Here is a 13,447-nt window from a genome sequence, read left to right on the forward strand (position 1 = left end):
AGCGGAGGGAAATCCGCCACCGGGGGGTTAGCCCAGTCTATGTTAGCTGTAGCCGGCTTGGCGGCGCTATCGGAGAGGCAGGGGTCGGCTTTTGAACTGGCCGAGACCCTGAGGCGCCTCTCCAGGATCCTGGTTGGCATAGTGCTGCAGTGCTGGCAGCACTCGGAGTCTGCGAGTGACGCCTGAGCATGCTGCACTCCCATACAAGCAATACAGAGAGGATGTGGGTCTCTCCCTGAAATGCTAAGACTGCAAGAGGCCGGGCAAGGACGGGACTCGACGTCCTTCACCTTGCCGCTAGCCGTTGTCCCCTTAGAGGAAGCGGTAGCCATAGCCGACCTCGACGGTCAGTAATAAAACACCACCACCCTAATACCTTAACGGTTAGCGTGATAAGTGAACAAAAACACACACTTTCGCGACGAAAGCAGCGATAAAAGTGAATCCTGAATTAGATATTCACGCTCGGTGACTACCTTGACGGCGCGTCGGAAGAGCAGTTGAATGAAAATCCAAAATCAGGACCGCCGAGGAGCTATGTGATGATCTTCACGTGGAAGAAAGCGAGAATGGTGGGTGCAGCACGGGGGCGCTTATAAAGGGGGCAGGCTGCCCCATGCATCTCGAGATGATTGGTCTGTCATATGACAGACGTGGTGTCATTGGAGCTTCCATGATCGGTCACGCCAGAGGGCGTTTCCCATAATGAGATACCGAGGGAGGTTTGAAAGAGAACATTATACGTCTTTAATTGAATATCACTAGGAAGCTTTTTGTATGTTTTAAAGGCTTATATTTGGCTGTGCATGCAGGCTGTCTTCCTACAGAGCTGGACGGACAGGAGGGAAGGGGGAGAGCTTTAACCCTGGTCTCCCTTGCCGACCCTGAGTAAACCAGCTAGCCATGGATGACAGCTCCTCACTGGGCAAAGTCAGCAGCTCTACAGAGTCCGTGGCCACCGTCACCAGTGAGGAGTTTGTTCTGGTACAGACCAGCTCTGCCGGATCACCACAGGGTTCTGAAGGCAAGCCAAGACTGAAGGTCAGAACAACACATGGACCCAGTTTTGCATCTGGTTTAATCATTTTTTATTAGTAGCCATGTCCACATTGTACAAAATTATAGAGTAATCGATTTTTGAGCTGCCTGAAAACTACTGGCTTTGTTTCAAGGCATAAAATGTAAAATACTGCAGCGAAACACCTCCTTTCCCATTACCTTCTTTCAAGGGCTGTGCAAATAGCCAATTTGATGTTGAAATGACAAACAGTGCAATTAGCAAATCACAAAGGCTGCAATTTGTGATTTACAGTATATATTGTACCATGTCTGACCCAGGCATTAAACTGTTCAGTCAAATTCATGCCAGCCTGCTTGTTTGACAGTCACACTTTTGATGGTGTCTCGTGTAATTGTGCTACATCACATGACTCGTGACTTGAAAAAAATTAATCATAAATCAAATTACATTCAAAATGGCTGTCAGATGGAATAAAGAGGCAGAAATGTTTTGTTTGTTTGCACACACAGACAGACCTGTTAAATGCCAGACCCACTACTGCCACCAATGTAAATGTTTCTCATTTCATGTGGTTCTGTTACTTCTACGTAAGAGAGGAAAATAATGGAGAGATGATGGTCTCAGTCCTAGTCACTCTTCCTTACTGTTTCATTTATCCTTGTTCCCGTTTTACCCCTTCATAATTTTTAAAAATATTTTTCTCTCTGTCCTCAGATGTCTTGGAATGGGAGTGAACAGCTGGAGAAAGCTATGGAGGAGATACTGGATGATGATGATGAGGTGAAGGTAGAGAAGAGCAGTGTGGAAAAGATGGAGAAGCACAGGGAACCAGAGAGCCGAGTCCTGGAGACCCAACCAGCTGGTAAAGACTGTTCCAGTTTCATTTTAGGTGGCTGTGTGTGCATACAGGCAGTTACAGTCTGCCAGCCAGTTGCTTTTTGAATATCTAGAAACTTTAATTTTAAATACAACATATTCTTCTCTTCAGCTTTTACTTAATTTCATAAGAAACTATTGTCAAAAAATAATTGATTTAATTGCATTGTGAGTTTTACTATTCGCAGATGTACATATTTTTATTATTGTGACCGTACACATGTCCACAAGTAAAATGTCATATTTTAGACAGTTTATCTTTACAGAATTTAACATATCACACAGGATTCATACTCAGTGTTTTAGTGGATCAGTAAAAGTGAAACTGAAAGGTTATGAACACAATGGAAAACATACTAGAAACAAAATGATGATGATAACTTCTTTTGGTCTTTTCTGCACACTATTCTCAATTGTTATAGGACATACATTGCAGAAAAGGATCTGAAACACCTTTCTAATTATACATTGTTTTTCTGGTTATCATTTATTAGAGTGATGTGAATAGCCTCACAGTATATTTGTTCATTTCCACTGAACCTAAACATCAGTGTTTAACTAATAATATATATAATATTGTTTGCAAAAACATGTAAATTGAGGAGTGTGCTGTGTGCAGACCGCAGACATACCAAAATCCGGTTTTGCCACATCAGATTAGCAAGACTGCTATCTGAACTCTCTGACATTGACCTAACTGCGTTGTATACTAGCAAGGACAGGTTGGTCCAGATGGTTCAACAAACACTGGTACAAAAATAACGCTCCCACAGGGGTCAATTCATTGCACTGTTGGCTCAGTGGCATCTGCAAGGAATTAGCACTAGCACTTCAATTAACAGGTTGCGTTCCCTTTGGGTGTCTTGTAATTAAAAGTGCACTCATTATTAGTTATATGTGATTATCTGGGATATACAGAGTCACCAGACCAACCTTATGTTCATTTTGTTTAGGAACTTGGCATTCTTTGATTTGACTCAGCTCTGGAAGACGTTTTTTTGTTTCATTTATGATGGTGTATATGTTTCAGTTTCCAAATGAGTCGGAAATTTGTGGTACTGCCAGCCGCTGTATTAACATCAAACATGCTCGTCTGAAGTGTGATTTAAACCCTGTTTTTTTTTTTTTTTTTTTTGAGAGACCAGAAAATTGAACTCCTTACGCACTACAGAATAGTAAATGTCAGGATTTGAATCATCAGATATGAACTCCAGTGTCAACTACCTCCTGTATTTATTTTTGGATGATGTAGACACGTGTGGAGCCTTTCTGGTGAAGCCTGTTACTTTCAGGTGAAATGAAACAACTAGTGATAGCATGTGTAACAGAGAAGGGACGCACACGCCTGCAAATAGTGGAGTTAGCAATGTTGTCAAGGATGAAATGTAAAGGGGCAAAAACTGCAAAAAGTTCAGGTATGTTTGTGTCGTACTTTGTAAATATTTTTAAATGTGCTGTATATAGTTAATACACGTGTGGCTAATCTGTCAGCTGGTGAATGCGGGGAGATGAAGACGGTTCAAAGTGGAAAGCTAAAACATGCATTTTCAGTTTGGTAGTCTGACTTTTACATTTTAATTACTAAAGAAATAGTTTTTGGTGGATAATTATAATTATGACAAGTTTTACATTAGGTTCAGCATTTATTTATTGGTTTGCAGTTGCTTTCTACAGTTTAACACATTTTCCATGCTTCCAGTTTTGCTGTGGCAGTGGTGGTGCACAGCTGCAGAGTAACTTAAGAGGAAATGGTTAACATAGTGTAGAAAATGAGCCAGTCAGCATTACAGGTCCAGCTGCTGCTCTCATTGTTCTGCTTCCTGTTTGTGAGTGTAAAAGTTCCAGGTCAAAGGTCATGAAGAAGACCCCTCAACTTCCTGTCTCATTTTGTTACTTTGTTATTTCTGCGTCTTGTCTGTGATATTTCTACTCGTATTATACACTGACAGTGCAACAACTGAAGTTAAGTTAAGTTAGAATATATTCAGATGGTAACAATGACAATATCACAACTTTTCTGTCTGTCCACAGAAGCATGTCCAGCATTATCCAGCTCCACGGTCCCCACAGAAGAGGACAGTGTCCAGTTCAACAAGTTGTCCTACCTGGGCTGCACCTGGGTCAAAGCCCCACGCAATGAGGCCGAAGCGCAGAGGGCGATGGCCACACTGCGAGCTGAGAGTGCCATCCCCATCCCCATCACCCTGCATGTCCCCTGTGGTCCAGATGGCTCTGTCAGGTCAGCCTGACAAACAGGATAGACTGCATTTATGAGTGAGACAGTGAAACATAGACTCAGGTCAAGTCAACTAGCCTATGGTCAATGAAAAGTACGTTTGTTTGTTTAGCTTAATAATGCAGATCGAAACTAATACTCAGATTTGAGGAATTAACATGAAGTTTTATAATAATAAATATGCAGGAAACTCCATGAATATAGGCTATTACTATATTCATGAACTATAGTTTGTGGTAATCGGAAAATGTATACACATTATATTAAAATTAGTTTCATGACTACATTACTACTTGTTGAAGCGTGATAGTTAGCAGAAAAAATTAAGTTACGAATAAAATGAATATGAAGCGCTAAGAGAAACTTTTCAGTCATCCAGAGTCCTTCAATGAAAGGGGAACATGGAAATGTTTAGATAACACCAAAGAGGAAATGAGACATGACTTTCTGAAATAGTTTGCATTTTTGTGCTGTTTCAAGACAGACAGATACCTTTCCCCTTTACTGAGTGGTAGCTTGATTAAATGTAAAATTAATTTTAGAGATCTTACCACACAAAACTGAGTCATTTACAGTATCAGACAGCATGTTTGTATGTTAATGCACAAGATGTTCAAACTTTCAGAATGTTGCAGGTCTGTAGAGATACAACAATCTAAAAAAAATAAATCAAACTTTTTATAAAAAAAAGCAATATTTTTCCAATTGAGCAAATTTCAATAAATATTCTATTCTATTCTATTTTGGGGAATCATTTCCTTGTGTAAACTGAAGTAACTTTTCCCAGGATCGTGGACCAGGCCTCAGGAACAGAGATCGCCTCCTTCCCCATCTACAAGGTGTTGTTCTGCGCTCGTGGTCGAGAGGGCTCAGTGGAAAGTGACTGTTTCTCCTTCACTGAGAGCTACCGAAGTTCTGAGGACTTCCAGATTCATGTTTTCTCCTGCCACATCAAAGAGGCTGTGAGTTACATTCATGGAGTCCAACTGAACATGGTTTTCAGTCTGTATAGAACACTTAATCTTTCGCATCACTGCCCAAAATGTTCATAATACGCCTTCAAAAGGTTGTAATTGAAGTGGTCTGAGAGGAAACCAGACTTCTTCACCTCCTCCTGGATCCTGTTTTCAGGCTTTAGAAATCTAGCCTGTGACAGAAGACTTTAGCCAATCACGGGGCTTTTTAGCCAGATTAGGTGAGATAGTATAAAGACCAGCAAGGTCCGTGGGGAGGGCAGATTGTTTTGCAGCAATGGGTTAGACAGAAGACACTCCCTTCAGCGGAGTCCGAATCCCACTAGGAACCTTAAGAAACTGCTAATGTTTTGTTAGCTATTTTTCTAAATTGGAAGTACGAACTTAGGACTGACAGGAAGAGGGAGGAGTTTTTTCTTTTTCACTTTGTCAAGATTTTTGTCCAACCCTAGAATCAACATGGTTTAAATGAAGATTTCTCCTAATATGTCATTATCATAAATTGTGAAACTTATCTGCAGGGCCACATGTAAAGATGGCATGTTCATGTTGGCTTTCATATAGAGGGGTGAGGTGTGTGATTTTTCATTTAATACAGGGATAAAGAAACACAAGTTCAGAGGATCTCTCCAGGAAGACATTCAAAGTGTTGCACTATGTTCTACTCATGAAACATGTCACAAATAGCTGTTGAGAAATGTGGTTTTAGAATATTACAGTAATTGGTATATGCAGCCCTCCACCAGTTCTGATGCCTGAAAAGTTCGGAGGAGAGGGTTTCCATTTTTTTTGATCATGCAGCAGTTTTATCAAAGTTGCTTTACTGCGTTTGTGATGTGTCATTCAAGAAACTGCCAAAAGACAGTGTTTATTCTTAAAAATTGCTTAAAATGGACTATAATGAACCCACTATTGACTCAACTGAACTACATGCAGTGTTTACACAGAGGAAGTTGGAGACAAGTATGGAAACAAAGTTAAAATTTAAATACAAGCATATCTATTCTATGTAAAGTCACCGTTTACCAGTTTTGAAAACACCAGTGGTCACTTGGAAAAAAGTTGTACATGTTGATCCAGGAACTTTACATTTTTGGTCAAATATATTAAAGAAATTCAACATAGATTTTTTTTTCTTTTTTAATTGCATTATTACTTTGTGCAACTGCGTGAGAACATTTTTGAGTTCCTTTTTCTAACTGTCCATATCAAATGTTTATCTTAATGAATAGACAGTTCTTCTTTTGTATGTGGAGTGACATATGTGAACGTGACAGACTGCAGCCTGATGAGCAGTGACACTTATAAACCAGCTGATGGCACTGTTGTCTTTTCTCAGTCATCTCCAGTCTATTCTAAAGTTGTCTTTATTGTTTATATTTTTGCTTTCATATTCAGATCATTCCTATTTGTCTATCTTAATTCTTTGTACTACTTATTACATTCTTTTTGTTGTGCTACATTTATGTTATCTTCTCTGCCTGCTCTTAAATGAGATTCCATTACATTTATTTTTTCTCCCCCCATTTCTCCCTCTAAGTGCCTCTGTTTCTCTTTTTGTCTGAAAAGCTTCCTTTTCTATTCATCATATTCTCTCGCCCTTTTCCATTTAGGTTAGTCGTATCCTGTACAGTTTCTCTACAGCCTTTCGCCGTTCTTCGCGGCCGGCGGACATCAGAGACACAACACAGTCCAGTCCGCCTGACAGTGATCTGTACACCTTCACTGTGTCGCTGGAGATCAGGGAGGATGATGGCAAAGGCAACTACAGGTACTTGGTGAACATGTGCAAATAACACACACTTAAATGATTTGCACACATTTTGTTATCAGCGCTGGACTGTCGATATGACGGATGTGTTGGTAGTTGGAAAGGTTTAATGTGCTGCTGCAATATTGTTTTATCTGGCTGCTGTTGTTCACCGGTAAAGGGCACAAAGCTTATCATCTCAGCAAAACAATTTTTCCATTTTCACAAGCCATCGTATATCAGGTTTTCCTCAGAGATAGACTTTCATTTTCTCAGTGTTATCTGTTCTCCTCTGAAATAGAATGGCCCAATAGCCGCTCTGAAAGCACTGCAGATGCCCATTTTATCCATATAATACACTCCGGAGAAGACTTGAGGGAAGACGTATCATATTTTATCTGTAACTGGGCTAGTCATACTACAGTAATAGTCTTTTTTTCAAAAAAAAAAATCTGGAAAAGAAACAAGCAAACATACACAGATAACAACTACAATAATAAATCACAGTACAACTATACTTTAAAATCAAAATGCAATACTTTCTAAGTCCTTTTTGGTCATACGCATTACACGATTCTTCTTCCTCACTACAGTCCAGTGCCTAAGGACAGAGATAAGTTCTACTTCAAACTGCGACAGGGGGTCCAGAAGAAAGTTGTGGTTTCAGTTCAACAAATGTGCAACAAAGAGCTGGGCATCGAAAGGTAAGGATCACTTTAAATAAATATAATTTGTGACGAAACAGTCTGTGTCTTTGTTGCAAATGTCATAATGTATTTATTCCTCTCTCAGTTCAGGTGTTCCCCCATGTTAATCTTGCACCCCAAATCTATATCTTTGCCTTTTGTTCCTTTAGCCCTTGGCTTTTTTGGGAATTATTTTCTGAATAATTGATCAGACTGTATTGTTTTGTATTCTGGAAGGCATCTGTTTCAGCAGGACAAATGAAATGAACTAAAGGAGGTAACGATATAGTGCTTAAAACACTACTCTAAATCTGCAGAGTCTGAACAGAGCTTGTAATAAACTTCATGTTAGTAAATTATTCAGTGGTTTTCCATATGAAAGCACCAGACTGATTTAAAATTTCTTTCTCAAGGACGGTGCGCAGACACTCACACACTGGCCAAAAAGTTGCAACAACAAAATTGCTTGCAACCTCTGCAGTCTCACCTTTGTCTGTATTTACATGAGCACTAATGAAAAAGTGGGTCATTTCCACTTTTCATCGTCAGCCCTTGCCTCCTATTGCTATCAGAGGGAGACAGACACCTGCCCTCTTTTATTTTTAGTGTCAGTGGAAACACCTATTGTGTTTGGAAATCATCCTTTTTGAGGTGCTCAGCCCATGTTTGACAGCATTTTATTAATATTCATTTTTTAAATAGCCTTGGTTTTGTGGGTTAATTCTTGTGAAATACGTTCTGCTTTTGCATCATGTTTTGTGTGGATGCAATACATTATCGCTCTATTTCTGAGCTGCTGCTTGGTGGGAAAGATGACCTTTTATCTGAAAATTGTAACTGTTTTTGCTTAAAATGTTATGTCCACATTGCTAAAGCGTCACCCAGTATGACACTCAAGCCCAGTGAATATAGAGAATACTGTGTAATTAATTGATGGACCAACTGTCAATATATCTTAATGTAATTCACACCAGAAATGGAACTGCACCTCCAACTTGAAGCTGAAGAAACCAACTAAGCAGTCACTTTACTATAAATATCTGCATTAAGGACTTCATGGAATTACTGTTTGCTGTTTGATTATTTATTTATTTTTTTTAAATGTTGAGGCCATAACTCAGCTTGTCTGGGCCCTCTCCAGGGTGCTGAATTACAGTCAGCAGAAATACCAAATACTGGCTGTTTTTATTATAACTAAAAGGCCTGCTGAGCTGCACAAGTTATCAAGATACCTTTTATAGATTATGCATTTTAAAATTGGCCATTGCTTAATCCTGTTATTTGAAGTCCTTTCTGATGGCTGTGGGTCTCTTTTCCTGTAGAATCATTGGACCAGAGAGTCTTAATGAATTACATGAAACATGCTATGCTTTAACATTTTATTATAGTACATGTTTGTGCTTTGGCCAGTTGAGTTTTTTCCACCATCCTTTTTTCTTTCCCCCCTTGACTAACTCGGCTTGCCCTCGCTGGTGAGTGCAGACTGTAAATTGTGCAGCAGAATTAGTGGACATTGATTTGTGGATTGTACCTCCTGTGTCTTCCCTCGAGGTGTTTTGGGATGCTGCTGAGCCCCGGACAGAAAGTCTGCAACAGTGACATGCATCTATTAGACATGGTGAGCAGAACTCAGTTTAATTCATTTAATTAGTGGCATACAGTTTATAGTACTTTATTTACTCCTTGTGACTGGGAGTAGTAGTTTATATGGCTTTTATTTGTGGAACACTGGAGAATTGCCACCTCACTGATTTATGATGCACCTCAACTTAACCTTGTTGATTGTTCAGTTTGAAATGAATGAACATATTACAAATGAAGACATCTTTACATATACTGTTAGTCACAAACTTCTCTCGGTGTATTTATTACATTGCAACTAAACAGAAAATCGTTACAAGAAAATAAACCACAGATTATTACGTGCACAGGAATCAATGGGAAAGAGCTCCGATGGGAAGGCCTATGTGATCACAGGAACATGGAACCCCAACATGGCAGCCTTCCAGCCACTGAACGAAGACACACCAAAAGGTCAGGATAAGTCACTTTCCCCTTTACATATAAATTGAAATGTTTTAATTAATGCAAATTCTTAGAACTACAATTTCATCAATATTTAGACAAGTTTTTACACAGTGAAAGATTAAATTTATGTTACTCTAAGTTACAAAGCCAGCCAACTGTGTCTGTACTTTTCTAAAATGTCCTTAAAATTACCTAAATATTTCTGTTATGTTTATGATCTGTGTAAGATGGAAAACCACAAAGGCCTGTTTACTGGCTCTACACACGCATGTGAAATACAGCAGGAATTGTTACCATACATTACTGTCAGTGTGACATGAGACTGCTAACAGTTCAAGGCCACATCTGGGAATTATGCAGTGTTTGTAGGCCAACTGAGTCTGGGATGTGATAATTGCGTTCATCTATTCCCTGACATAATGTACAGTCTTGCACCTGGCCTTGTGACCCGTAGCTTGTCAAAGCATGGAAGTGTGAACAATTTGCATCAAGCAGACGCAGGGGGTTGCAGTGCTGTGGACACCTGGAAGTGGCAGGATTAAAAACAGCAATTTGAGGAGATTCATTTTTCCTGTAACTGCAGTTTTATTGGTACATCATGTAATATTTTTGCATGATGAGACTCATTATTTCATAAGTTAATGCTGACAAGTTGAATTAACATCATTAGCTAGAGTGATGTGTTTTCTGTTTTGTAAATACTATTGGATCAACAACTTTCTGAGTGTTTAATAGGAAAAATTGAAAATGGCTGTATATTATGTATTGTTGATGTAATCCTTCTAAATGCAGTTATAAATAAGTTATAAGACAGTAGGTAGTAAGTTAGATCTAGTAAGACTTTTCTCTGTTTAAAACCTGAATTTAACAAATACATAAAATACAATGCTCATTTGGTGCACAAAAATACTTGAAAGTGAATTGCTACCTGCAAGCTAGTGCATACATAAATTAGAGTGTTCTCAGAAAGGTGTATTGAAGTTGAAGAAGTTGATTTATCATCATGCAACTGAACAGACATTTTATACTGAATGTTCTCAGGCAGAGAAACTGCCTCTCTGAATCCATTAAAGCTAATAAAATAGACGATGTGGCAACTTGCTGACTCAAAGGGTCAGAGAGTTTGAGTTGGAGGTGGATGACAATTCTGTCTTACCAGTGGACCTCATGGAAGTCAGGCAATGTAGAGCACTAACTTAAACGCACACACACATCTCAAAAATCAGAGTATTCACTTGTAAATGTATCCACATCCTTACTGTGTGCGAGATGTCCGAAGTTTTGGGTTGTTGTTAAACATCCCTCTGTAGTTGTACATTTCTGAATAAACTCCTGTATGAAAGAGTAATATCACTGAAAAGGTAAATTGTATAGTATTTGAAGCTTAATTATTTCTCAGGTTATCCTGCTGTTTTGTGTGATGTGGATATGTTGGCCTAAGATGGTATTCTTATATCAGTCTGTACAGTGGTCAGGATATGCATCTGCTGTCTTTTCTTTCACTGGTTGTCAGGAAATAGTTGGTTGTGTTTATATTCAGTCCCTCTGTGAGCTAAATATAATAATGAAACCTTCCTACTGTGAAATAACTTCATTACCCCCACTCTGTAGAACAGAAGCAATACGTGATGAATTAGTTTTAGAGTCATATCTTTTTCTTACCATTTACTGAACCATTTGCTGTACTATGACAAAACTGATTTTTAGTTTTGGGGTTCATCTTGCACTATAAGCTTTTTAGCTAATATTTTTAAAGAATTCAGTTGTGCACTGAGAGTCTTGTCCTTATCCACTAGGGGGTGTGACATCCCCACAGGATACATGGTGGGGATTTTTTTTGTTAGAAGCTAAACAGACAAATACTGAAATCAGTTCTGTTTGGGTTTCTGCATTTATTGTAAGGTTAGATTTTGCTAGTTCAGAGGACCAAACAAAAAAAAGCAACAAAAACTGATGGACAGTTCGTAACTTGGCAACGCTATGAAAGCCCTAAAGTCGACAGTACACCTCAAGCTGATCACCGTTTTTTCCTAAACACTGCAATTTCCCAAGTAAATGTATTCTAGTCACTGAAATTAGAGCTTTCTTTTACATAGACTGAGTCATATCGGATAAAAAGAAATGAAACAAAAAGTCTTGCATAATAGCCTCACAGTGACCTTGTTTTTTTCTTGTTTTGCTTTAGATAAGCAGGTCTACATGACCGTAGCAGTGGACCTGGTAGTGACTGAAGTGGTGGAGCCAGTCCGCTTCCTGTTGGAAACTCTAGTCAGGGTCTATCCATCAAACGAACGCTTCTGGTACTTCAGCCGCAAGACCTTCAGTGAGATGTTCTACCTCAAACTCAGACAGGTATACCTGCTAATACCATTAAATCCATCCAGATCTAGCACACCTGCTCACCTAGTCACACGTGATCATGCTTTACATATACTTAGATTTTTCTTGACGCGTCCTGGTTGGAAGACTTTATGTAATGTACTACCTGTCTTTCAGTTGAAAAGAGGATTCTCCTTGGATGAGTGTTGACACAGTTTGTTTTGGGTGGTTTGTTACTTGGGAAACAGTTTGTACATGATTTCTGATTGATTGGTCGTAGGGCTTAGCAATGGAACAATATGTATCATGAAATTTCAGAGCTAATCCGTTTGATCCACTCAGTGTCTACAAGACTTTAAAGTATTTCAAAAAAGTAACTGAAACAGATCAAGACGCCTCACTGACGAATAGCTACATAAGTAAATGAAATGGAGGACTGTCAGTTGAGAACTCCAGCGACGATAGATGCCAGCCATATTGCTATCACAGATTATAATTTACAGGATAATTCAAGTCAAATTACTTTCATTGCTGTAAACCAGTAACAATGTGTCTCAAAGGGCCTTACTGGCCAAAATGGCATCAGTTCTGAACCCAGGCAACGCTCTCCAGAATGACCAGGGAAGAGCTGTTTGACTGCATGGGCAGACTGGACACTGACCAGAGTGAAAGAGAAGGTCAGAGTGGGCAGCTTGGAGACATTGTGTTGGGTTAGTGATCAGTCAAATACTGTATCCAAGAGAGATGAAACACTTGGTTGTTGTACGCTAAAGATCTGTGCTGAAACATACAAATGGTATATCAGCTGACTTCCGTTTTCTCTCTTTCCATCTGTGCATCCTCTTCTTTTGCCTCCAGTTTTAGTCTGCCTGCCTCTCATTATCAAGCTGTTGCGTTTATGTTCAACATGTTATTCCCTTTATCTGTGTAAGATCACTTTGTACTGTAAATTATAGGATGTAATGATATACAGTGTTTGAATGGGTACACTCAGTAACCTCACATTTACACAGCTCAATATTTCAGTTGGCTCTCAAAATTATTAGAACCTCTGCTAAACTCTTTCAGTTGTCACATTTAATTTGTGCTCTGTTGATTGGCCACCAAATAATGCGTGTAATAATAATAATACGCTGTCACCATTTTTGTTGATAAAACAAAAAATAAGCAGCTCCCTTCTTGTTTCTTACTGTTAATGTGTAATGGCACCAAACCCCAGAAATGTTTTCCTCACAACCTGTTTGATTAAAAAGTGCTGAGAGAGAGCACACATTCGCTTACCTCCCGCCAGCACGAGCACACCCAGGCTGAGCAGTTGCTGCAGGTGCTTAAAAAATACAGTTAAGCCGTAAGCTTCCTCTGCTCTGTTAAAAAGCAGATCTCTTTTAGTAGGCCGGGGGGAGCTGTCAAAGCAGTGGAGTGTGGGGAAGCTTTGGATTGTGGAAGCTAATAAGAGGCTCTGTCTCATTATTTGCATGTGGGTAATTAACAGCAGCGGTTTGACTCGTCCGCCTGATTGCCTCTCTAGTTATCTCCTCAGTAAATGGAAGAATGTTG

General features: G+C 39.3%; 1 protein-coding gene across 3 annotated transcripts in view; it reads left to right on the forward strand.

Annotated features, from left to right (window-relative positions):
* The window catches only part of rabgap1l (RAB GTPase activating protein 1-like), a 129,321-nt gene that overhangs the window by 11,213 nt on the left and 104,661 nt on the right, over positions 1-13,447 (forward strand). Inside the window, exons 2-10 of one of the 3 annotated variants that reach the window (XM_051947207.1) lie at positions 813-1,041; positions 1,736-1,883; positions 3,929-4,136; positions 4,921-5,095; positions 6,721-6,878; positions 7,451-7,561; positions 9,095-9,161; positions 9,475-9,577; positions 11,757-11,923. In XM_051947207.1, the coding sequence (XP_051803167.1) occupies positions 904-1,041; positions 1,736-1,883; positions 3,929-4,136; positions 4,921-5,095; positions 6,721-6,878; positions 7,451-7,561; positions 9,095-9,161; positions 9,475-9,577; positions 11,757-11,923 (1,275 nt within the window). In that variant the 5' untranslated portion in view covers positions 813-903. The remainder of the gene's footprint in view (positions 1-812; positions 1,042-1,735; positions 1,884-3,928; positions 4,137-4,920; positions 5,096-6,720; positions 6,879-7,450; positions 7,562-9,094; positions 9,162-9,474; positions 9,578-11,756; positions 11,924-13,447) is intronic. The other 2 variants (XM_051947208.1, XM_051947209.1) reach the window with 2 other exon arrangements.

The sequence above is a fragment of the Acanthochromis polyacanthus genome, chromosome 4, assembly GCF_021347895.1.
Source record: "Acanthochromis polyacanthus isolate Apoly-LR-REF ecotype Palm Island chromosome 4, KAUST_Apoly_ChrSc, whole genome shotgun sequence".
NCBI lineage: Eukaryota > Metazoa > Chordata > Actinopteri > Pomacentridae > Acanthochromis > Acanthochromis polyacanthus.